The sequence below is a fragment of the Acinonyx jubatus genome, chromosome F2 (assembly GCF_027475565.1).
Source record: "Acinonyx jubatus isolate Ajub_Pintada_27869175 chromosome F2, VMU_Ajub_asm_v1.0, whole genome shotgun sequence".
NCBI classification, from domain to species: Eukaryota; Metazoa; Chordata; class Mammalia; order Carnivora; family Felidae; genus Acinonyx; species Acinonyx jubatus.
This window is the reverse complement of record NC_069394.1, coordinates 35624121-35649154: the sequence shown is the minus strand read 5'-3', so window position 1 is coordinate 35649154 and position 25034 is coordinate 35624121. Positions and strand designations below refer to the sequence as shown.

The 25034-nt window shown below is 41.9% G+C and overlaps 1 protein-coding gene across 4 annotated transcripts in view; it reads left to right on the top strand.

The window, feature by feature from the left end:
- The window catches only part of GRHL2 (grainyhead like transcription factor 2), a 171369-nt gene that overhangs the window by 39582 nt on the left and 106753 nt on the right, over nt 1-25034 (top strand). For all 4 annotated transcript variants that reach the window (XM_053208642.1, XM_015078007.3, XM_027064114.2 and 1 more), the window contains exons 2-4: nt 11162-11357; nt 18088-18155; nt 23072-23465. In XM_053208642.1, coding sequence (XP_053064617.1) covers nt 11190-11357; nt 18088-18155; nt 23072-23465 — 630 coding nt within the window. In that variant the 5' untranslated portion in view covers nt 11162-11189. The remainder of the gene's footprint in view (nt 1-11161; nt 11358-18087; nt 18156-23071; nt 23466-25034) is intronic.

Here is a 25034-nt window from a genome sequence, read left to right as displayed (position 1 = left end):
TATTTTATTTTTTTAAAAGTTTATTTTGTGTGTGTGTGTGTGTGTGTGTGTGTGTGAGAGAGAGAGAGAGAGAGAGAGAGAGAGAGAGAGAGAGAGAGAGAGAGAGAGAGGAGAGAGAATCCCAAGCAGGCTCTGCACGGTCAGCACAGAGCCCGGCGCAGGGCTTTGTCTCACGAACCATGAGATCATGACCTGAATGGAAATCAAGAGTCGGATGCTTAACTGACTGAGCCACCCAGGCATCCCCTAAAGTTATATTTTCTATCAATACCAAGAATTAATCATTATCCATTACTCTTCCTCCATACAAAGCAAGATTTTCCATACACCTTTTTAAAAAGCCACTCTCCTATTCTCAGATATTTCCTTCTAATTTGGTATTATTCTTTTTTTTTCTTAGTGAGCAAAATGAGCACTACCTCAAATAATCCAAAGTGATAAAGTAATAAAAATGAGTTTTCTTACCACAAAGATGTTTTCTCAGATAAACTTTTTTTTTTTAAGTTTTTATTTAAGTTCCAGTTAACATACAGTGTAATCTTAATTTCAGGTATACGGTATAGTGATTCAACACTTCCCGACATCATTTGGTATTATTCTTAACAATCCTTTCTTAGTGGCATAAATTTCATTTCCATGAGCAGAAATTATTTACAGTGAATTTCACGTTTTACTGGTGTATCTGATAACTGATTGCTATGTTACTTTTCTTCCCTCCCCATCAATGTCTTTTTACGCTTCAAACTGAGAAATAATTCTTTCAAAAGGGGCGGATGAGCAGAAGAGGTTCTGAGTGTTTTCATGGCGAAACAGATCTTGATTTTGCCCTCACACGAAATTAAATGTTCGCTGTGTTCATAGTTCCACCTTCAGACCCCTTTCTCGTCTTGCAGAATTTACTGATGCAGATGAAAAGTGGACTGGTTGACTGTTTTCTTTGTTTTTATTTTTGTTTTTTTTTTAAGTGACTTAGTTCTTTTTCCATTTGTAGGGTTTTTCATTTAATTTTTAACATAGAACTTTTGCAGGTTTTGGTAGACATGTTGTTTTTTATTACCCCTTCCTGCTCTCTGGAGCCTTTCAGTCTCAAGACTCAAGTTTTTCTTCAGCTGGAGAGCATTTTCTTCTATGATTTCTCTGATTATTTGCTTTTCTTTGTCATCGTCTTCATTGCTTTCTTCTGTTAACTCTCGCTAATTGAACATTATACCCCTAAATCTATTCTGTGTGCCTTTTACCTATGTCTTGTAGTTTCCTTTTTTTCTTTAAAAGTGGCAAAATTCCTTGGTTCGACCTCCCAGGTTATTTATTTTTTTTTTGCTCTTTTCAACTTAACCCTCATACAAAAAATTTTTAAATTTCTGACCTTTTTATCGTGTTCTGTGATGATTTCCTTTTCACAGTAACCTGCATTTTCCTTATAGATGCAGTATCTTGTTTTTAACATTTTCTGCATCCAAAATTCATTGTTTTCCTCGTCGGTAAGCCGTTTTATTCATCTCGGGGCTGCTCTTTAATCCTTGTCTCGTTTCCTAAAATACCTAATGATTCTTAGTTGTCCCGTCAACAGTGAAGAGTCTGACTACTCGTCTTTTAGAGCTGGCAAGGTTTGTTAGCCGAACAGCGCACACTCTTCGCCCGGGTGTGCTGTTGTCATAAAGTGGAAGGAGTGGCCACAGGTGCTGAGGGTACCTGGAAGATTCCTTTGCGTTTGTACAAGTGAGGTCCAAGGGAGTAAGGTGGGGATTGAATACCTGAGAAGACTTTCCTGTTTCAAGCTGAATTCTTTTCTTTGTTCTCATTTGGGAGTTTGAAATTAACTCTAGGCATTTCACCAAGTTATTTCCCTCTCTGGTCTTAGGGCTCCCCAAAGGCTAACTCCTTGTGTCTTTAAGAAGCGAATGCTCTGTCTAGTTCGGCTTGGTCATGGATGCTGAAGAGTTTTCTGGGCTCAGTGGGAAAACCAGTTCTCACTCAGTAACCCCTCCTGCACCAGAGCTGGGGTGCAGCCTTCTTGATTTTGGTTTCTCCTCTAATCCAGTCTCTCTTGCTTTCTATCTTCTCCAATTGCACTAATATTTCTGTTCCCATGTTGCCTGTACACATGATTACTTCTCCCACTTCAGGGAAACCTTTGAGATAGAAGTCCACACATAGAACGGTTTGAGATGGAAGTCTGTCCTGCAGCCTTTAAAGAGGCTTTTGTGGTTTTGTTTTGTTTTTGTTTTTTGCTAGAGATTTGAGCCTGTTAAGTTCCTCCGAGGAACTGATGCCCTTTTTAACTTGTAAAGCTAATATGGCTTAAAAATATTTTTTTTCCTGTAGAAATGGGTTATTTTTGGTTGCTATCTATATACAGTGTTTCTAATATGTTCTAATTATTTAATTTCTATTTTTATCATGTCAATTATTTAATATTTTTCGCAGGCCATTTAAAAACAGATGACGTCTAGCCACGTCAAACTAAAGGTGAATATGGGGGAATTTCTACCCTTCCCCACCCCCCTATAATTTATTTGTGTTGCTTGTTAGGATATGCAGCCTGCAGAATATTTTAGCACCTTGGAATTCTACAAATAATTGCAACGTGTTGTCTGTGTTTTCAAGGACTGTATAGTCTTCCCCTTTTGCACAATTTCTCTAGAACTCTGAATTTGGACATCATCTCATTTACTTCCATGTAAGAAATCCCCTGTCATGTTGCACCCTTGCAACCAGACTGTTTTCTAGTTCCCTTTTTTCAAGTGACTTTTTATTTTCTGATTGTGATAATAGAGCATAGTCGAGAATTGGCAAAAGGGACGGATGCTTAAGAGCTCAGACTCTGGGATGCGGTTCTGGTCTAAGCTGACGGCCCTGTGACCCTGGGCAGATTACTTAGCACTTTCTGCTTAGTGTGTTCATCTGTGCAAAGGGCATTGTTACCATTCCTGACTTTAAGGCTATTGTAAGGAATAAGTGGTAACCCGTGTTTGGGGCTTAGAAAGCATATCTGGCATATGGTAGGTGCCCAGTAAGTACGTGTGACTCATTACCATTGAACACTTTGATCTTTTAGGAACACTATTTGAAAAATGTAAAAATAGAGGGGCTCCTGGGTGGCTCTGTCAGTTAAACGTACAACTTCGGCCCAGGTCATGATCTCACAGTTTGTGAGTTTGAGCCCCGCCTGGGAGACTCTGCTGTCAGCACAGGGCCCACTTCAGATCCTGTCTCCCTCCCTCAACCTCTCCCCAGCTTGATCTCTCTCTTTCTCAAAAATAAATAAACATTAAAAAATATTTTTAAGTATGCAAGCAGAAGAAGCAAATAAAAACTCACCTCCAATTGTTGTTAACATTTTGAATTTTGATTTATATACACACAATTACCAATTTTAGTTATACCGTACATTGAGGTCTTTGCAAATTCTTTTCATTTTGTAATTCTTTCTTGTCCTCTTCCTTCCACTTTCCATTGTGATCTCTTTCTCCTTATGGTGGTTTCTAGTGCTCTATGATGTATGTGCCTTTTCTGTTTCATTATTTCCCTTATCCTCTCAGTCTCATTTCTGGATTACTTAATAAGTGGACTCTGGGCACTAGCAAAACTGGGGCACCAATGAGAGAGAGAGAGAGAGAGAGAGAGAGAGAGAGAGTAAAAAGTGTGGGGTGGGGGAGAAAGCAGGGAGGACGTGGGAGGGACAGGTATTATGTGTCAACCAGTTAATCAGCATATTTTGCAAGGAGTATATCTAAAATGGCACTATCTTCATTTCAATAAACATAAGTTTTGTTTTATAGTTTATTATTTTAAAAACTATGCGTTTTATGTGGTGGGAGGCATCATAATATTTTCACTGAATTAGTTGGATCCTCTCTTTTTAAAACATAACCATCATCAATGTGAAGATTATCAATATCACCCCAGGCTTCTGGATTCATTTCATTTCCCTTGAATTCTATCTGGATTAGGTCAAGGGTAAAGGTTAGTCATTAAGAACAAGTGCTCAGTGTGGAGACTTCCTCATAAATTTCAACTCTTGCTCTAACATGGAAACTCTGTGCTATCTCTTGTGATTTGCCTCTAGCAAGGACCAAAAGGAGGGATTACTGAAGGTGGACAGCAGTGAAATGACTTAACATTGTTGGCATTTAAATCGTGACATTAATGCTGGCTAGGATGATGGGCTCATCAGTTTCCATTTGCAAGTATTACTCTGTTAATGGAGAAAAATGCCAAGACTCCAGAAGAAAGAATAATCGTCACTTCTTGAAACTTTGCTCTTAAGTCTAGGGTCTGACTATGGCTGAAGTGATTATATGCCAATAAGCAGCTACAAGATATTGAAGTAGATGAAGACTAAACCCTGAGTGCTGAACACTCAGTATAAGATAAGATATTCTATGTGGAGAACAGAATTCGTATTATCTCAAGATAAAGGCACTGTGTGTGTGTGTGTGTGTGTGAGAGAGAGAGAGAGAGAAAACAAGAAAGAGATGTGGATGGGGGATGGAGGGGGAGATTGAAGTAGAGATTATAACATGAAATCCTGTGAATTATATAAAAACTGCATTTCTTAGAGAAAAGGAAGTGGCTTGTCCAGGGTGGAAAAATTCTTTTGCCTCCAGCTCAAGTCAATGTTGAGAATGATGGACAACAGGTAGGAGTAAAGGCCCAACAGTTTCGGACCTTTGCTGATTGGGTTTTATTCTTCCTCTTGTTTTGCCTCAGGTCCCCATGTAAATCTGCTTGGTTTCCTAGTGATGTAGCTCACATTTAAGGAGAATAGAAGAATGAATCCTCAATTTGTTTAATTTGAAGGTGAGAATTAGGAGGTGAGAGAAAGATAGTTTAGATATGATCAATAGTTAAATTAGATTTACAATTAAGGCAGGGTGCCCGGGTGGCTCAGTCCACTGAGCAGCCGGCTTTACAGCTCAGATCATGATACTGTGGTTGGTGGTGAGTTGGGGGGGGGGCACCGGGGGGGGGGGGGGGCGTGTCAGGCTCTGCGCTGACAGCCCGGAGCCTGGGCCTGCTTCAGGTTCTGTGTCTCCTTCTCTCCCTCTCCCTCCCTTGCTCATGATCTGTCTCTCAAAAATGAATAAACATTAAAAAAAATTAAATTTACAATTAAGGCAACTTACATTTGTGTAGCACTTTATTTTTTTTAATGTTTATTTATTTTTGAGAGAGAGAGAGAGGGAACATGAATGGGGGAAGGGCAGAGAGAGAGGGAGACACAGAATCTTAAACAGGCTCCAGGCTCTGAGCTGTCAGCACAGAGCCTGACGCGGGTCTCGAACCCACAAACCGTGAGATCATGACCTGAGCCGAAGTTGGACACCCAACCAACTGAGCCACCCAGGCCCCCCTTGTGTAGCACTTTATAGCTCACAATCAACTTTACAAATATGCTATACATTGATTTTATGAAAACATGAAAAATCCAGCTCCTGTCCTTCCCCCATTCCCTTTATAGTACTTGAAACTACAACTTATATATACGTAAATCTTCTAGGAAGACGATTCCATGGGGCTGCAATACGGATTGAAGAGGGGAAACTTGAAGGACAGGGAGACTAGCTGGAGGTGTGAAGAGATAGGACTTAAAGCTGGGATGATGGATATGGTAACTGACTCTGTATAAGGACAAAGAGAACTAACAAAAGCCAGCATGTACATAGCTTTTACACTGCGTCTGTACTTAATTCTGACAGAAATACTAGGGAATGCATATTATTTTACTTCATTTGAAGTATATCTCAGTTTTACAAGTGAGGAAACTGATGCCCAGAAAGATGAACTTGTCCAGGGTTATACAGCTAGTAAGTAGTGCAGCCAGGATTCGTACCCAGGCAATATGGTACTGAGTGTATCTTTTCAACCAGTACCCAAGACTTGGTTCTAGACGACCAGGGACAGACGATGGCGAGGACTGCCCGGCTGAGAAGTGATGATTAGCTTAGTTCTGGACGTGTTGAGTTTAAGTTGACAACGGAGCATCCGAGCAGAAAGTGCAGAACTGGGTCTCTGGCAGTACACGTGTGTTTGTCATTAAGGTAGAAGATCAGTGAAAGTCACTAGAATCAACAACGGAGATAAAAGAGAGAAGCCTTCAGCATCATATAAAAGGAGAATTGAGGTGGAATACAAACTGGGAAAGAAAGGCCGCAGAGGAGAACCACTCTCCCAGTGTCTTGGAAACCAGGCAAGGCAAGATTCTACAGACGTAAGAAATGGCTGAGAAAATTCCAGGAGATTAAAAACTGAAAACAGGCTGTTGGATTTTGAACAGAGGTCACTGATAGAATCAGTTCTAAAGAGAAGTCATACTAATAATATTATTATATATTATTATATTACTGTTCCTAAACTGTTATTCCTTGAACTATTTATCTGTAATGTGCCAGGCACTTCATTTATAAATATCTGGGTTATTCCTTTGGAACAGCTTTAAAAGATTGATATCATGTTCCAGATGAAAAAAATGGAAGCTCAAAGAAGGAAAGTAACTCCTCTAAATTCAATAATTGACAAAACTGAAATGAAAACTGAGATTTAGGGGCTCCTGGGTGAGTCAGGCAACTGAGTGTTGAGCGTCCAACTTCGGCTTAGATCATGGATCCCATGGTTTGTGGGCTCAAGCCCCACTACGGGCTCGCTGCTCTCAGTGCAGAGCCCGCTTCAGATCCCCTGTCCTCCTCTCCCTCCCCCTCCCCCTCCCCCACTCACTCTCTTTCTCTCAAAGATAAATAAACATTAAAAAAAAAAACACAAAAAACTGAGATTTATTCAAATCTGAGATTTATCCAAAACCATCCTCTATCTGGATCGAGAACCCCTCCTACAACAAAGTAAACCAAAACAAAAAAGACAAAAATCAGTGTTCTCCAAGAGTTATGAAAGAAATGGAGGGTGAGAAATGGATCAAAAGTGATAATTTGTGTGACTGTGTCACGTCCTCATTTTTGTTTGGGGTCTGAAGTGACATGGGTGTGTGTCTGGATTTATTGGCCATCACTACACATATTTTTAGAAGGTAAAGATATTCGCTGTTCCGTGTGCTTCTCCCTAGCACAGCATTCCTGCATTAGACTCTCGGTAATGCTTGTGGGGGTTGGTAGATTGCCTCTGGCAGAATGTGATCTGGAGCGTTTCCCCCGACTCCTCCTTGTGATCTCAGTCTCCGTCGCATGACTGCCCCACCCCTTTCCCTGCTTCCGCCGATGACCCATTTTAACTGTTCTCCCAACATCCGCAAAGTAAAGTAGTGGCTTGAAGAACAAAATGAGAGCAGATATATGTGCGATCTAACACTGCCTTTAGCCTGGCTGTGAATGCTGTCAGGTATTAAAGTAAACTTTTCTCCAGAGAAGGCCCAGGGATCAAGTTTATAGTTGCTGTTTACAGTTCTGTGTTTGAGGCTACCCCGAACATGCCATACCAACAGCCACAAAGAGACTATTTAAAAAGGTCGACCAGAGAGGCAGAAGAGCTGCCATTCCAAAAGAACAATGAGGAGAGTCAGCTTCAGAGTTACCAGCCTTTGGTAAAATCTGCTCTGTGAAACCTTTCCTTTCTTTACAAGTCTGCATCTTTGCTCAGTGTACCGGTGAGTATGCTGTGTTTATTAAAGCAGGCTTTATTCAACAATGTTCTGTACCAGAGAGATTATAATCTATGAAGCCAAAAAACAAAGTCATTCCTCAGTTATAGGGAAGAACATAAAAAGGCTCCTTTTGGCCATCAAAATGTGAAAAGAGCCAGCTAGTAAAGTGCTTTCCCAGGATATTTCTTTCCACGAATCATGTAAGGATTCACCAACCGTTTCATCATAGGCGAAAGGCTGATGAGTCTAAATTTATGAGTGAAAATTTGTGCTAGGAACCAATGAAATCGGCAATCCAGCCGACCCGGGAGGAGGGAGGAGGAAGGAGGGACATTAAGAAGGAAGACTGGAAGAAAAACCTCTCCAGTGAATCAGGACACCACTTAGTGTAAACTGAGAGTTGGCTCTTACCCTTCAGCCTGGCACTTCCTGTTAGAGTTTTGGAAATTAGCCAGTGTTGTCATTAACACGTTTCTCCTCCCAGCAATGTATGCTTCTCTCAGTCATCAAAGAGAATAAGATCCAAATCTTTTTCAACGATGAGGTCACTGCAAATAACATGAAGCTCTTCATTCATTCCTGTAGGACTGAGCATTTTAGGTGTTTAAGCATTTAAGTGAGTGTGATGGCTGGACCTTGCTGGACACAGATTAGGTTTCAGAATTTGCTGCTTCGTCCTCTAAGTAGTGGAATCAGCCAGGGTGGCACCAGCTGAACAACCGTGGAAGAGGTGATGGTGGCATTGCCACACCTGGGCTCGTCACCTCCGCGCTCTTGATTCTCCCCAGAGACCTCATTTCCTGTAGTGACAGACCCTTAAGTTGTCACCAACATTTCTGTCCCCAAATCCAACCATATCCTATGTAAGTTAGTCATTTTTGCAACATGAAAATGCTATTTTAGTATTAGATTCGAAAGTATAAATTTTTCTAGCGGACTCCAAAATGAATACGAGAGCTCCTTTTGTCAGAAAATTCCATTATTCTGAATTACCAAAATATTCTTCACTTTAAAAAATATTTCCCGTATCTGCCTATTTCAGCATTGACTAACACATTCCCTCCCTTCAGGTCTTTGTAGACACTTTAGTTCCTCCTTGGTCCTCCGAATAGGTTGGTCTCCTCTGTCGTGCACCCTTTCTCAGGCTCATCGCTCTTTTAATGCTGGTTACTTTCTCTCCTCCACTGGACTGCAAGCTGGGTGGGCAACGGGACGGGGTCTGTTTTGTTTGTCACTGCATCCTCAACGACTGGCGTAAGGCCTGGCATCCACTAAGTTCTCAATAAACACTTCCCTCTAATTAATGATTATCTTTAACACTTTTTTAAAAAAAAGTTCATTTCTTTATTTTGCCAGAGAAAGAGCGTGTGAGTGGGTGAAGGACAGAGAGGGAGGGAGGGGGAGAGAGAGAATCCCTCTGACAGCGCAGCTCGATCCCACGACCATGAGATCATGACGTGAGCCAAAATCAAGAGTCAGACGCTTAACAGACCAAGCATCCCAGGTGCCCCTATCTTTAACACTTTTAAATTATAATTGACTTTACCAAAAATTGGTGCACCTAGAAACTTTACAGGAACAATGAACGGTGCACTGATTGTAGTACACGTTATTTGTATAGCAGTGTGCTGTTTACAAAGCTCTATTTTATCCATTTTTTATCTGCTTCTCACAGTCACATTGTGCGGTTAGTAGGGTAGGCATTGCTGTCTTTATTTAAGGCATGGAAAGCTGAAACTCCAGACAGTTTTCTACCTCTGTAAATGGTGGGCAAGGACTCCCTTCCAGCACCCATGCCAGTCCACGCCACCACACTGCCTAACGGTTAGTAAACCCTTCCACCAGGGTTTTTCTCCTTTACTTCCAGATACATCATTTTACCATTTTAATCCACTTCATTTGCAGTTGGGTCAGTATCCCTTCTTTCTTCCCAACCAGTTGTTTTGCCAAACCACCGACGTAGAGTTGAAATCAGGGGCCTGGAGACTATCTAGCCTAGAATTCCACTCTGCTAAATGTGGATTTCCCACCCTTACTCCTTACCAATGACAGTGTCATTTTCTGATCTTACACCAGTGCGTGGCACCACGTCAACACAGAAAGGGCCCTCAGCACAGTCTTTGTCGAGAGTGGGCAACGTTCCTCTCTCACAAAGTGAGCTGAAAGGCCATCTACCATTGGAAGGTCCTGTAGGAGTGTCAGCCAAAAGGTACACCCTCTTTTCTAATTGAGCGACCATAGAGGACCCATGGTGGCTAAATTTCCATCTATTAATCCAGGTGTTGCCCTCACCAGTCTTGTTGCTTGTCCATGTTATGTTATTATGTGTTACAGCTGTTATTGAAATACAATAGGTCATCCTTACATTTTGGTTCTGTTTCAATGAGCAAACAACAGAGGGCCAGAAGACAAGTGCCAAAGCCTTTCTGGGCTCCTGTAGCTTGACAACTGGGGTCCTGGCCCAGGGAGCTGCGGAGGACTGTCATGGTATTTGGGTGTTTGAGTCACTGTCACATCCTCTGTAAGAAATTACCTTGTCAATTACCAAGTTTGGCTTGGTTAGGGTTGATAAATGACTCCAATCCCTTTCTGTCTCTGTTGAAAATTCTCCAGGGGCACCGAGGTGGCTCAGTCGGTTAAGTGTCCGATTTCGGCTCAAGTCATGATCTCACGGTTCATGGATTTGAGCCCCACATCACGCTCTGTGCTTACAGCTTAGAGCCTGGAGGCTGCTTTGACTTCTGTGTCGCCCTCTCTCTCTGCCCCTACCTCACTTGCACTCTGTCTCTCTTGCTCTCGAAAATAAACGTAAAAAAAAATTTTTTTTCAATTCTCCATATACTCTATTCACTTTCCATGAGGATTTTATAACCTGGAACTTCTATGTCATCGAAATATAGTAGGATCCTGTGGCCACCCAGGGTTCACATAGAATCTGTGTCATTACTGTTGCTTCGTATGGTTATTATGCAGCATGTCTACAATATGTCTTATTTACAAAGTAGCTTATATTGCCATTTCAATGAAGAGATATGGACTGGTGTATAATTTGCAAACCATTTCATTTTTTCTAATGTTTAAAAAAAACTTTTTTTAATATGAAATTTATTGTCAAATTGGTGCAAACCATTTCAAACGTAGATTCAACTAGATAAAAGTTTTTAGTAATCGTTAATGTATTGATTCCATTTAATGCATTGCACATATCTATTTATAATTAGAACTCAGAGATTTAAATGAAACCTGCTTCCTCTCAGAGTCACATGCATTCTAATATTCCTTAATAAAGAGCAATCAAATAAAAATGATTTGGCTCCTAGAATGCCAGAAGATGAAAAGCCCAAGTGCGAAGAGGCTCAACTTAACAATCCTCATACAACCTTGTAAAGACCATTATTACTTCTCAGGGGCCTAGGGGCTTTATAAATGCAATGTGGCAGCCGCTTTAGTGTTAACCTGCCCTTCTCCACTCTGGGGGAGTGCAAATTAACCATGTAATGTATGTAAATTTGGTGGAAAAGGGATCATTTCTCTGATGATGAACCTCACATTTCTCTTGCTTTCAAGTACGAAACGACTGGTGGCCTTAGTGCCCATGCCCAGCGACCCTCCGTTCAATACCCGAAGAGCCTACACCAGTGAAGATGAAGCCTGGAAGTCGTATTTGGAGAATCCCCTGACGGCAGCCACCAAGGCGATGATGAGCATTAATGGTGACGAGGACAGTGCTGCTGCCCTGGGTCTGCTGTACGACTACTACAAGGTAGACCCCGCAGCCCCCGCCTGCTCCTCTTCAGGTCCCCAGAGAACGGCCCGCCCCTCCCCGCCCCCGTTGGTGGGAGGAGTGGAGAGAACTTACTAGTTCCGAGGTCACATTGGAACTCAGCCTGTTCTGTTCTCCTTGTGTCCCTGCTTTCCCATCGCTGGAGCCGAACTTCACCACCCACCCACAGGAAGTTTTCAGTTGGGGATAATTACTTCTGTGTCCTCTGTTCACATACATGTATTTTATCTGCATATAACTCCTACTTCATACCATATTGCAAATACTTCCTTGCTGCCATTTTCACTTTATGATTTTTGGCCAATAAAAAGATGACAGGGGCGCCTGGCTGGCTCAGTCTGTAGAGCAAGTGACTCGATCTCAGGGTTGTTAGTTCAAGCCCCATGCTGGGCATAGAGATTACTTAAAAAAAAATTGCATTGAGTGCTATACTGTAATTTAGTCATCACTCAGTTTTGGGGCCATTAGGTTGCTTTTAGATTTCTCATTTTTTAAAAATAATAGAAACATTTTCTTTTTAGTTTAATTTCAAATTAGTTAACATACAGCGTGGTCTTTGCTCCAGTGATTCATCTCTTACATATGACACCCAGTGCTCATCCCAGAAAGTGCCCTCCTTAATGCCCATTTGGAGTTTCTAGATTTATTGATAATTTTAGTTTTATGAAAGGAATATTCCAATGAGTGCTTTTGCAGCAATTCCAAAACCCACTTTTGTTACAACCCTTGTTTCCATGTGTTTTGATGGGCACTAAATATTTATTTAGAAAAATCCTTGAAACAAAATGAATGTAATTCACTTACCTTACAAAAATACCTGCCATGTAATACCTTCAAAATAGGACTATTTCAGGAAACGAAACAGGAAACAGTGGTCTGTTTCTTACGAATGGATGACCAGTTCCCTTAGCGCTGGTGAAATGTAAAAAATCAACAAGTATTTACTGAATGAGAAGATTTACTGCCAGCTTTGATTGTAAACACCGGTCTTGTTTAGGCTGGGAATTGGCACAAAGGTGACAATGGCTGTGTTTATGTTGCTAGTCGGGCACAGTGAACGCTTTATTTTTGAACAAGAACTGAATCCCCGCCCCTGCCCCCTCCCATCATGAGATCACCCAAGAGGAACAATTTTCCTTTCAGTTAGCTTTAATCTCTTCCTCTTTTCCTCCCTGTTTCTTGCTCTCTGTGGCCTTCCAGCTCTCCACTTTTGCACATTGTGTTGTTTCCTTTCTCTGTCCTAAACCAGAGTTCTCACTCTCCAAAGATCTCCCACCATGAAGAGTGACCCTGATGTAATCACTTGGGTCATTACAGCTTCCTTTTATAACTATATTAAGTTAATATGTTGATAGTTTGGTAAGACATTGAAGAACTATTTTAAGAAATGTCTTGAATTAATATATTGTTCTAATTTTTTACAAATAGATTTTATTCCATCCCTTTGTGGTGGGCGTCATTTCAGATAGCTCTATTAGATGGCAATTCCTTTGTATTAATGAAAAGAGAAATATACCTCAAAACCAAATAATTAGTAATTTATAAAAGCAATGTATTTTATTTCCCATAGGTTCAGAGGATAATTATTAGTAAATGTGGTACCTATTTACCTCTCCTCTTGCATATTCTTAATATTTAAAGGAAAGTTGAAACATTGCTGTTTGTAAATATGTTGAGATGCAGAGTAAGGAGTTTACATAAAACTCAATTTGTTGTCAAGTCTATAACTCTACTGAATTAACATTTTTCCTGATTAATTTGTTAATTTAGGATATAAACATTTTTTAAATGTTTTTATTTATTTTTGAGAGAGAGTGCATGTGCAAGCAGGGGAGGGGTAGAGAGAGAGAAGGAGACACAGAATCCGAAGCAGGTTCCAGACTCTGAGCTGTCAGCACAGAGCCTGGCACGGGGCTCGAACTCACGAACCACGAGATCATGACCTGAGCTGAAGTCGGACGCTCAACTGACTCAGCGACCCAGGCACCCCTAGGATATAAAACTTTGAAATAAAATGGTTTCTGAGACTGTGTGGACAAGTAGAGTTACATGGCTCCCTTTATGTCACACAAGCTTGATTATGTTTTTGCTTGAAACATTTTAAACGTTGAAGAATTAGTCTCGTTTCCCAAAACTGTGTCCAACTGGTCATTTTCAGGCCTGAAATCTCTGACATTCACAACTTATATATGCTGGTATTAAAGTTACAACAGAGTTAAATCTACTTTGAGGATAGACCTTCTTTCTGTATAAAGTAAAATATTAATGAAAAAAAAGAGATTCTATTTTTTGAGTTGTAAGCTGTGGGAAGTTAAATTATTGTTACAATTGCTGCTGTTTTATCACTTAAATTTGATAGATTTTTTTTATACTGCTTTGGAAGTGCTAATAGATTCTTTTTGTAAAATACACCATTTTTCCTCATTGCTAAGGTTGGACCGCATCACCCCTCAGGGGACAGTAGTGGGCTTTGTCACAGAGAGGAGTGTGTGATACCCAGCAGGCACTCAAGAAATGGTGATCCCTGTCCTTGGAAACTGCAAAGGCATATCTTGGTATAATAGTTCACACATTTCAAAGTCTTTTCCTGTACATTTTTAAACTGTCACCATAGGATCACTGCAGTGAAGCCCATCAGGTTTTATATTTTATACTTCAAGCAACTAAGTGGGATTTTTTCAAGGTCAAAAGACAATCATGTAAATTTCCCAATATCCATTCTGTTACACTGTCTGTATTAGTCTGAGGGGCTGCCATAACAGAATTCCACAGACTGTGTAGCTTAAACAGCAGAAACTTATTTTCTCAGTTCCGGGGGCTGGAAGTCCAAGATCAAGGGGCTGGCAGGCTTGATTTCCGGTGAGGCCTCTCTTCCTTCCTGACTTGCAGATGGCTGCCTTCTGGCTGTGTCCTCATATGGCCTTTTCTCTGTGTGTGTGTATTTCTTTGTGGTCTCTTCTTTTTCTTATAAGGACATCAGTCTTACTGGTCTAGGGGCCTGCTGTTATGGCCTCATTTAACCTTAATTACCTCCTGCAAAGCTTGTCTCCAAATACAGTCACATTGAGAGTTAGGGCTTCAACACATAAACTTTGAGGGGAAACCATTCATTCAGTTCATAACACTGTCCACCACTAGAAATTGCCTTTTTTTAAAAAATGTTAATTTTATTTTTGAGAGAGAGAGAGAGAGAGAGAGACAGAGTGAGAGAGAGACAGAGTGTGAGCAGGGGAGAGGCAGAGAGAGAGGGAGACACTGATCTGAAGCAGGCTTCAGGTTCTGAGCTGTCAGTGCAGACCCTGCTGTGGGGCTTGAACTCATGAACCATAAGATCATGACCTGAGCAGAAGTCAGATGTGTAACTGACTGAGCCAACTAGGTGCCCCAGAAATTGCCTTTTTTTGAACCCCATTTAAACATGGGTTCAAATTTTTAAAAATCCATTCAAAGCTTATTAGATGGGATTTATTAAAAATAACCAAATTGCAGGACACCTGAGTGGCTCAGTCAGTTAAGCATCTGGATTCAGCTCAGGTCATGATCTCATGGTTTGTGGGTTCAAGCCCCGCATTGGGCTCTGTGCTGACAGCTCAGAGCCTGGAGTCTGTTTCAGATTCTGTCTCCCTCTCTCTGCCCCTCCCCTGCTCACACACTCTCTCTCTCTCTCAAAAATAAATAAACATTAAAAAAATTAAAAAAAATAACCAAATTGCTAGAATTCTCAAAATTTAGGGGCTCAAATATTAGCCTAGTTTTATATCCAGTTCAAGCTACTTATCAATAGCAGCTCCAAAGTCAAGTGTGAACTTTTGATGAATTTCAGGCATGACAGAAAAACATAACAGATTCCATTAGTTAATTTTAAAAGTGGTTTGACTCACTTTATCTTCATTCTCCCCTGAAGGAGCTGGTGGTTCATATTTATCTGATTCCAGCTCTATGAAAATAGCTTCTTTGGCTAGTTGGTTCCTAACTGTTCTGTTGACTGTAGAGTGCTGGAAACCAGTCTGTTGACTGGCTTGTTTGTCCATTTATATAGCCATGTATTTATCTGTCCATCTGCATATCCATCTGTCCATCCATCCATCCATCCATCCATCCATCCATCCATCCAACAAATTTTCACTAGCTGTGACCATCCAACAATGATGATAAATATGGAGGTAGAATGGGTATCCAAAGGCAGAGAGGACTTTGATGGCTCTGCTGAAAGAAGGAGCATTGCATGTTTGAGATACAGTGTGACTATATACATGGCAGTGATGGGGCCACCCAAAACTGAGGTGGAATGTTTTTTGCAGCCATGTTCTCAAGAGTAATTGGAAGCATTGGAGAATTTTAAGTAAGAACATAGTGGGATTAGACTTGCATTTTTTTTTTTTTAAGTTTATTTATTCATTTTGAGAAAGAGAGAGAGAGAGGAAGAGAGAGAATCCCAAGCCGGCTCCACACCCTCAGCGCAGAGCCTGATGCGGGGCTCGGACTCATGAACCCGTGAGATCATGACCTGAGCCGAAATCAAGAGCCAGACACTCAACCGACTGAGCCACCCAGGCGCCCCTAGACTTGCATTTTAAATTTTTTTTTTTTCAACGTTTATTTATTTTTGGGACAGAGAGAGACAGAGCATGAACGGGGGAGGGGCAGAGAGAGAGGGAGACACAGAATCGGAAACAGGCTCCAGGCTCAGCCATCAGCCCAGAGCCTGACGCGGGGCTCGAACTCACGGATCGCGAGATCGTGACCTGGCTGAAGTCGGACGCTTAACCGACTGCGCCACCCAGGCGCCCCGAGACTTGCATTTTAAAGGCCAGTCTGGATCTTCTTAATGGATCCAGAATGGATTTGCTGGGACTGAGTGACGGAGAAGAGAGACCATTTGGCAGGCTGATGCAGCAGCCTAGGGAAAAGATGTTGGAGGCTGAACCAGGAGGCAAGCGTCCAGAGGAAAGTGGGTGGATTTGAGTCACATGGGATTTAGCATAAATGTCTTCAAGACTCATATTAGAGCATGTCTCAGAATTTCCTTTCTTTTTAAGGCTGAATAATAATCCATTTTATGTATATACCACATTTTGTTTATTCATTCATCTGTAGATGGACATTTGGGTTGTTTCTAGCTTTTGGCTATTGTGAATAATGTTGCTTGAACGTTTATGTTTTTATGTTATCTGTCATCCTGAGTTGATAATAGGAGCTACGTTTCATTCACCTCATTCCTTCTTTTTTTTTTAATATTTATTTATTTTTGAAAGAGTGTGAACGAACAGGGGGAGGGCAGAAAAAGAAGGGGACAGAGGATTGGAAGCAGGCTCTGTGCTGATAGCAGACAGCCGTATGCAGGGCTCTAACTCAGCAACCACAAGATCATGACCTAAGCCGAAGTTGGACGCTTGACCAGCTGAGCCTCCCAGTTGCCCCTCATTCACCTCATTTCTATCTACAATGTATACTGTAGACCCTCGACACTGGCACGTGAACAGAAGACTTAAAATTGGCTTATTTTTATTTAACAAATATTATAAAATATGAGATACTCCAAGTACTTTGAAAAAATTAACTCATTTAATTTTCCTGAAAAACACTCTGAGTTATAGTACTGCCATTGAGCGTGGTTTACCAATGGGGAAAGTGAGGCAGAGCTTAGTTACTGATAGAGGTGAGATTCGAACCCAGACAGGTCTGTGTCTTGACTGGTAGCCACCTTGCTATGCTGTCTCCTTCATCCATCTGACTGGCTTGCGTACGTATCCAGGTGAGTGGAAACTGTAAGAATTTCTAGAAGAATCCAGAAGAGGGATGCTTCTCATAAAAGCTCTTTTATGTCAAAATAGTGAGGGCTGCATTTGAGTGCAAAGGTGTTTGGCTAGCACGAAGATGTGGAGATGTAGCAAAACAAAACAAAACAAAATATATAAACAAACAAAACATTCATCCAACCAACCCACCAAATCTAAACCCACTATTCATATGTTTGGAAACTATGGCAGAGATATGTGAATGACCTGTGCTGCAGTAGGGTGATTGGATGGTGGTCAGAAATGCAGCCGGCAGGAGTTTCTTTTCTCTAGTAGTACTTTTCAATAACCTTTCAGGTAATGTGCTGGCATTGTAGTTGCAAAGACAACACTAAAAGTGCATTAGAAGAAGAATTTGGAAGCAAAGCTACAAACTCTATGGGGATGGTGGTTAAAGGCTGGCCCAGGTATATTAGATGCTGCTCTCCCACTAGATAGTGTAGCCCCACGTCTGGTTTGCTGTCCTCCGTGTCAGCACCCAAAGTCCCTCATCAGAGTGGCGGGTCAGCCCCTGTTGTTCAACAGGATGCTTGTTGTTAACGCGTGATGATTTCTGTCTGCTTCAGCGTCCAGATTCCCCGTCCACACATGGTGTTCCTTTCCCCTCATTCACTTCCAAGGTGGGGCGGGCTTGGGCGGTGGTCGGGTCCAGGCAGAATTGCCCCTGTCAGCAGTGCATAGCAGAATCATGATCATTATGGCCTTCTGTTTATCATCACCCCTGTGTGTCTGATGCATTGTCATTGCCACTCGGGCTACTCGCCTTTAACCATCACCTGCCTGTAGCAAATTTGCCACCTCTTCCCGGAGAACATTCCACCTCATTTCTTTGCTTCTGCTGGTCTCTAGCTCTGCACATAGGTCACAATTGCATCTATGTGAATCTCACTGATGGTTGGTGATATTTCTAGGTTCCTCGAGACAAGAGGCTGCTATCTGTGAGCAAAGCAAGTGACAGCCAGGAAGAGCCGGATAAAAGGTATGGTATTATGTAAAGGGATATGCCTGGCTCCCCAAATAACTCTTTTTCGGTGTTTTTGAAAACCATAGTATTCAGCTATAATTTTTGTTCTTAAGGGAAGGTGGGACCAAAAAGTTTAGCCTCTTCTCTCTGTCTTTGAACAGTCTTGACCAAAACTGGATCTCTCAGTAGGGACCACAAATTGCATCCAAAGGGTCATCAGCAGGTTCTTGATGTACCCCCTTCCTGGAAGCCTGGATATCCCGAGTTAGAGGTGAAATGCTGGCAAGATAGCGTACTGCCGGGGTCAGCTCTTGTGATCGATCCCATGGCTGGGTAATTATGATCAAGCCCTTGAGGGAGTGAGCCCCGTGGAGATTGCTTTTGATGAGGGGGAGAGGAAGGAGACTGGGCTGTTTCTCACTCCAGGAGGCGGTTGGCAGAGAACCAGGCATGGCAGCAAATACTGTAAGGGGGCAGGGGCAGGACAGATGTTAGGAGATCATTATATGGCACCCCTTTTCCTGCGATCCTGAATTAAGAACCGATTGAAACACAAGACACAGACAGATTGAAATTGAAAAGGGAAAAAAAAATCAGTTTTCTTTCTGATTAAGCCAACAGAGAATGCCATTTTTGAATCTGCGGCTTGTAACATGTCAATCCTGACTTAGGTATGTCTACTCACCTAGTCTCAGGCAGGACTGCAAGCCTCCCTGAAGGGACAGGCCACTGTGGTATGGCAGGGGTGACTGGAGTCCTCTCTGTATGGCTGGGATGAGCCAGACATAAAGAGGAAACCAGAAGGGACTGAACCACCTTACTCAGCTACTTCTCCCAAACTCATTAACCAGATATATCCCTTTCCTGCAGAGGAATAGGGGAGAAACCACAGTGCTTTTCCTTTGGTGTTTCTTCCTAAAAAAAAAAATTTTTTTTTAACATTTATTTATCTTTTTGGGAGACAGAGTGAGTGGGGGAGGGGTGCACGCATGCGCGCGCGTGCGCGCGCGCACACACACACACACACACACACACACACGCACACAGAATCCAAAGCAGGCTCCAGGCTCTGAGCTGTCAGCACAGAGCCTGATGCAGGGCTCAAACTGAAGAACAGTGAGATCATGACCTGAGCCAAAGTCAACGGCCCGACCAACTGAGCCACCCACGCGCTCCTGGTGATTCTCTCATATGGAAATATGAAGTCAGGAGAAATGAAATCCCCTGCTAGCTCATATATCCAGATCTTACCTGGCCTTGTTGGGATCTGCTTATGACACGAATGGCAGCAGGAACCACCCCACCAGCCAGCAGCCCTGGGCTGTGTATCACCTCCAAAGTACACCCTTAGCAAAGGTTAAGGCTGTCTGCATCTGATGTGCGGTTTTAAAGGAATCTTCTGATGCTGTCTTGGGACCCTTGTTGGTAGCAGTGATGACAGGGAGAAGGAGCCTGATACTCTTCAGATCTTGTGACTTTTCCTCCCGTTAGCCGGTATTTATTAAGCCAAGCAGGTGCAGTCTGCTAAATCGTATACCAGTATTCATAGAAGGGTCAGGGAAAAACATGTCTAAAATATGTGCTCCGTCTGCGTCATAATAGACAGAAGAGACCATTTGTCGTTACAGCATCTTTTAGAACAACATCGTATTTTCATGGTTATTTTGTGATTTCGGTGGAGCAGCTTCAAAAAAACTGGCAGTGGGGTACAGACAAAACTACCTTGTGTAGACTAATTATGACCTCGTAGACTTCAGGTCGAATGTAATTTGGAAGGATATCATTTGATCTGCAGCATATTCAGGAATTAAGGTGCCAGGTGCTTGCATGGTGTCATTATAACTGTCTGTATATAGAAGTTGGTACTTGGAAAAATAACTGAAAGTCTGGCATGACCCAGATTTTTTTAAATGCATATTTAATGTACCATTTGTAGCCTTGCGTTTTTTTCCTCCTATTGCAATATTTGGTTTAACTTTAAATTCTATTGCGGGTGAGCCAGTAGCTCACGATAATTCTTACTTTGCTATAATCAGCCATTTTTTGGATGTTTTTCTGAAGTTCTCTAGCTTCTAAAACTACTGCTGTTCTGCAGAGGCAGTTACACATTCTAGGATGATGCTGTGTCTATTATTTCCTCATCGTGTGGTAATATCGATGGTTCAACTAGGTTTATAGTTTATAATATAGGTTTATTTATATTTATTTACAATATAGGTGTATACGACTCTATAGTTCGCTGTGTTGGCTTATAAGAATGTCCCAAATATTTTGACTTGTGTCTCTTGTTTGGGATTCGTGTGTCTTGCGTGGATTAGAGAATTAACAAATTTAGCTTGAAATGGACTCTAAGCGCAGAGGAGTTGGTTAGCTTTGAATCTGTTGGCGAAGGCAGTAGGTGTGTGCTTATAAAAGTCCAGAAGAGTAGAAACTGGACACTTGCTTTGGTAGCTAATCAGTGTAGACCAACCAGCCCTTGTACATCCAACTCACAGGACGTTATCCACATGTATTACTAGTTAATCCTCCACAAAAGAGTCTGGGGTAAAATTAGTTTGGGAAATTCCGGGTTATAATGAAACAGGCGAAGGAATGCCTGGGAGCCTTTTCTGTGTTCATGATGTTTGTGACCCACCCAGGCTGGGTTTGTTATGGCAGTTTTTGTTTTTGTTTTTTGTTTTTTTGAATACTGATTTTATCACAGACTCCTGTCTTTGAGGACCATCTGTTAACATTCCATGCAATATTCTAAACAATGGAGTATTAGGAAATGCTGACATAAACGGGTGGTCTGGGTTTGGCATCATCTAGCTAATTGGACTCAGATTAAACGTAATTTGTAAATTTCACCGTGTCTTATATGCAGATTCACTGTATTGCTCTGACCATGAAAGCAGGTCAAAGCCAGAATGTAGCCTTGCAATTTTATTCTTTAAAGAATTACTTTCTGGAATGATTTCTACAGATTTGTGACAGACTCAGAAAAGTTTAGGTACTTTTCTGGTGTCTTTATTCATGTCGGAGCCATTCTTTCCTCAAGCTTCATTCACTTTGAGGTTTTGTCTGAGAAATCAAAGCCAAAAATGCACAGTCCTGCTGGAGAGCTAGGCAAGCTCAGAGGGGCCAGGAGAGGTCAATTCTGGGAAGAAGCAATTTTATTCAAATAGTTTTCTCTCTATGAGAGATGCCAGTTAGCCCACACTAGTGGGCTAACTAATTTAAAGCACACACACATACACACATATACACACACACGCTAGTTAGAAACAAAACAAAACAAAACACAGACATTGGAGATAGAGCTCCATACAAAATATGTGTTTTTTTCCTCCATATCATTCAGAATAATCTATAAGTGAGAGGTGCCCCAAATTTTACTGACCACAGGGACTTTGCTAGTAAAATCACTGTGCTATCCACAATACTCTTCCATTGACGAATTTCTCTTTGCTTCTGCTCTCTCCCAGAATTCTGTAGTATAAATGGAAAGTATTTTATCCTAGCCTGGTGAGAACTAATTTCCAAATCCTTTCCTTTCTCTTTGTACCAGTCAGGAGGTCTGAGATCTGAGAGAGCTTGTTTTACATAAGCCCAGTGACGCCACTCTCTGAAGCTCCAAAAGTAATTCAGTGCTAAGGGTATCAATGAGCTTGTGTTGTTTCTCCATTTAGTGAAAATATTTTAATGATAAATTCTCATTGCCTTTTGTCTTTCCTGCAAGGAGGTTAGCCCACAGAACAGTGAAATATATTCTTCCCACTGCCCCCCTTCAAGTTATTGTCCCATCCCCACCTTAAAAAAATTTTTTTTTTAGTGTTTATTTAGTTTTGAGAGAGAGAGAGAGAGACAGAGCATGAGCAGGGGAGGAGCACAGAGAGAGGGAGACACAGGATCCGAAACAGGCTCTGGGCTCCAAGATGTCAGCACGGAGCCCAACATGGGGCTTGAACTCACAAACCGTGAGATCATGACCTGAGCTGAAGCCGGACGGACGCTCAACTGACTGAGCCACCCAGGTGCCCCTAAAAAAAACTATTTTATAACTTTTTCTTTTGAAAGTTTTTAAACATATCCAGGAGTAAAGAGGACAGTATAATGAACCCCCAAATACCCACCCCATTCTCCAGGTTCAGCAGTGGTAGTTTTTGGTTACACCTGCTTCATGTCTACCTTTTCTCTTTCTCTCTCTCTCTTTTTTTATTGCAGTAGTCTTTGAAATAAGTTCCTGACATCATGTCATTTCATCTCTAGCTACTTCTCATTTATGTCTCTAAATAAAAAGGACTTTTATTACATAATCTCACAATCATTATCGTAACTAAATGAACAGTACTTCCTTAATAATCACCTCACTTGAGGTCCATAGTCAATTGCCTCAAAGATCCCATTGTCTCAAAACGCCTCTTTGGCTTTTCAAATCAGGATCCAAACAAGATCTACTCATCCTGTTTGATTGTTATGTCTTTCAAATCTCTTACTCTAGAGCAAGCTTCCCACCCTCCTTTCTTTTTTTCATGCCTCTAACTTATTGAAGAAACCAGGTCAGTAAGATGTGTTACATTCTGTTTGTATGATTGTTTCCTTTTGATTTTGTTTAAGTTATTCTTCCATCCTTCTGTATTTCCTGAGAGAAATACAGAGTTAGATCTAAGCCTTGCCAAAATTCAGGGTCAACTTTTTTTTTTTTCTTCCCCTTTTCCCAACTGCACTTTATAGGCGGGGTAATTTGCATGGTTCCGGGAACAACTGTCCTACCTCTAGTCATGCGAAGATCCACTGCATTCCCTTGTAAAGTTCACCATCAGCTTTTTCCCTAATGGCATTAACATCCACTGGTTGTTGCTGGCCCCCGTTATTTTATTAGGAGTCGCAAAATGGTGATCTTTCTAATTCTGTTATGTTGGGGGGGGTGGGGGGGTTTAAACATGCAGAAACTGCCTTGGCACCAGCGAAGTCCAGAGTAATCTGACTGGAGGAGAAAACCGAGTGCAGGTCCTAAAGACTGTTCCAGTAAACCTTTCCCTAAATCAAGACCACCTGGAGAATTCGAAACGGGAACAGTACAGCACAAACATCTCCGAGAGCCCGGCCATCATCCCGGTGTCTGGAATCACGGTGGTGAAAGCTGAAGATTTCACGCCCGTGTTCATGGCCCCGCCCGTGCACTGTTCCCGGGGAGATGGCGAGGAGCAACGTGTGCTTATCTTTGAACAGACCCAGTATGGTGTGCCCTCCATGGCCAGCCATAGCACCTACCTCAAGGAAGACCAGCGCAGCACCCCCGACAGCACTTATAGCGAGAGCTTCAAGGACGGAACCGCAGAGGTGAGTCCCTGGCTGTGTCCGCAGCAGCCAGAACCTCAACCCAGAACTGCCAGCTAGTTTTGTTTCTGTTTGCTTTTGGAGTGGGATCAAGTAATTAAAACTGTGAGTTCAGAGTTTTCAAAACATGTGTTTGTATCTGTATAACAAGGTTTTAGGGGCGCCTGGGTGGCTTCGTCAGTTAAGCCTCTGACTTGATTTCCGTTCAGGTCACAATGTCATGGTGAGATCATGCCCTGAGACAGTCTCTGCTTAAGATTCTCTCTCTCTCTCTCTCTCTCTCTCTCTCTCTCCCTCTCCCTCTCCCTCTCCCTCTCTCCCTCCCTCCCTCCCTCCCTCCCTCCCTCCCTCCCCCCCTTCCTCCCTCCCTCCCTCTCTCTGCCCCTCCCCTGCTCGTGTGCTCTCTCTTCCTCTCCAAAAAGTTTTTTCTTAAAGTTTTCATTTGATTTTTCATTTTGAAAGACAGAGAGAGGTAGAGAGAGAGAGAGAGAGAATAAGTGGGAGAGGGGAGCAGAGAGAGAGAATCCTAAGCAGGTTCTGCACTATCAAAGCAGAGCTTTGCATGGGACTTGAACTCACGAACTTTGAGATCACAAACTGAGCCATAGTCAGATGTTTAACCTACTAAGCCACCCAGACACATGTATTTTAATAATTTTCTAGACCTCATCTAGTTTGTAACCTTCCAAAAGGTAGCTAAAGATGTTGCCTGTGCATTTTTTGAAACAGTGTGACTCTTTAAGACCTAGTATGATTGAATACTCAAGAAAGAATTTGTATTATCAGCAATCAAGTGTGTATATGCGTGTACATTTTATACAAGTAGAGACCACATATTCTTTTCATGTGCCTGTAGAACTTACAGAAACAAGGTTCTTTGCTCATTTGTTTTAAATTCACCAGCTTGAGGGGTGCCTGGGTGGCTCAGTCGGTTAAGCGTCCAACTTCATCTCAGGTCACGATCTCGCGGTTTGTGAGTTCGAGCCCCGCGTCGGGCTCTGTGCTGAGCTTGGAGCCTGGAGCCTGCTTCAGATTATGTGTCTTCCTCTCTCTCTGCCCCTCCCCTGCTTGTGCTCTGTCTCTCTTTGTCTCTCAAAAATGAATAAATGTAAAAAAAAAAAATTATTAAATTCACCAGCTTGAAAATTGTGGTAGTTGTATCAGAATCAACATCAGAATCCATAGAAAGTTCCCTCACCCTTAAAGTTTTCTTGAGCCTCTGTATTTGAAACCTTCTCCTCTCTCTTGCTCTGGGCAAGCACTAACCTGCGTTCTGTCACTATGGTTTCAATTTTTCTTTCACTTGAGATTCTTCTATTTTGTTGCTTTTGTTAATCGTTTATTTACTTGCTAAATAGTATTCCATGGTAAGCATATTATCACAATTTGTTTGTGATATATCTGTTCACCAGTTAATGGACATATTTTGTCGCTTCTGGTTTTGGCTATTATGAGTAAGTAATGCTGCTGTGAACATTCACATGTATGCTTTTTTTTTTTTTATGTTTATTTATTTTTGAGACAGAGAGAGACAGAGCATGAGCAGGGGAGGGGCAGAGAGAGAGGGAGACA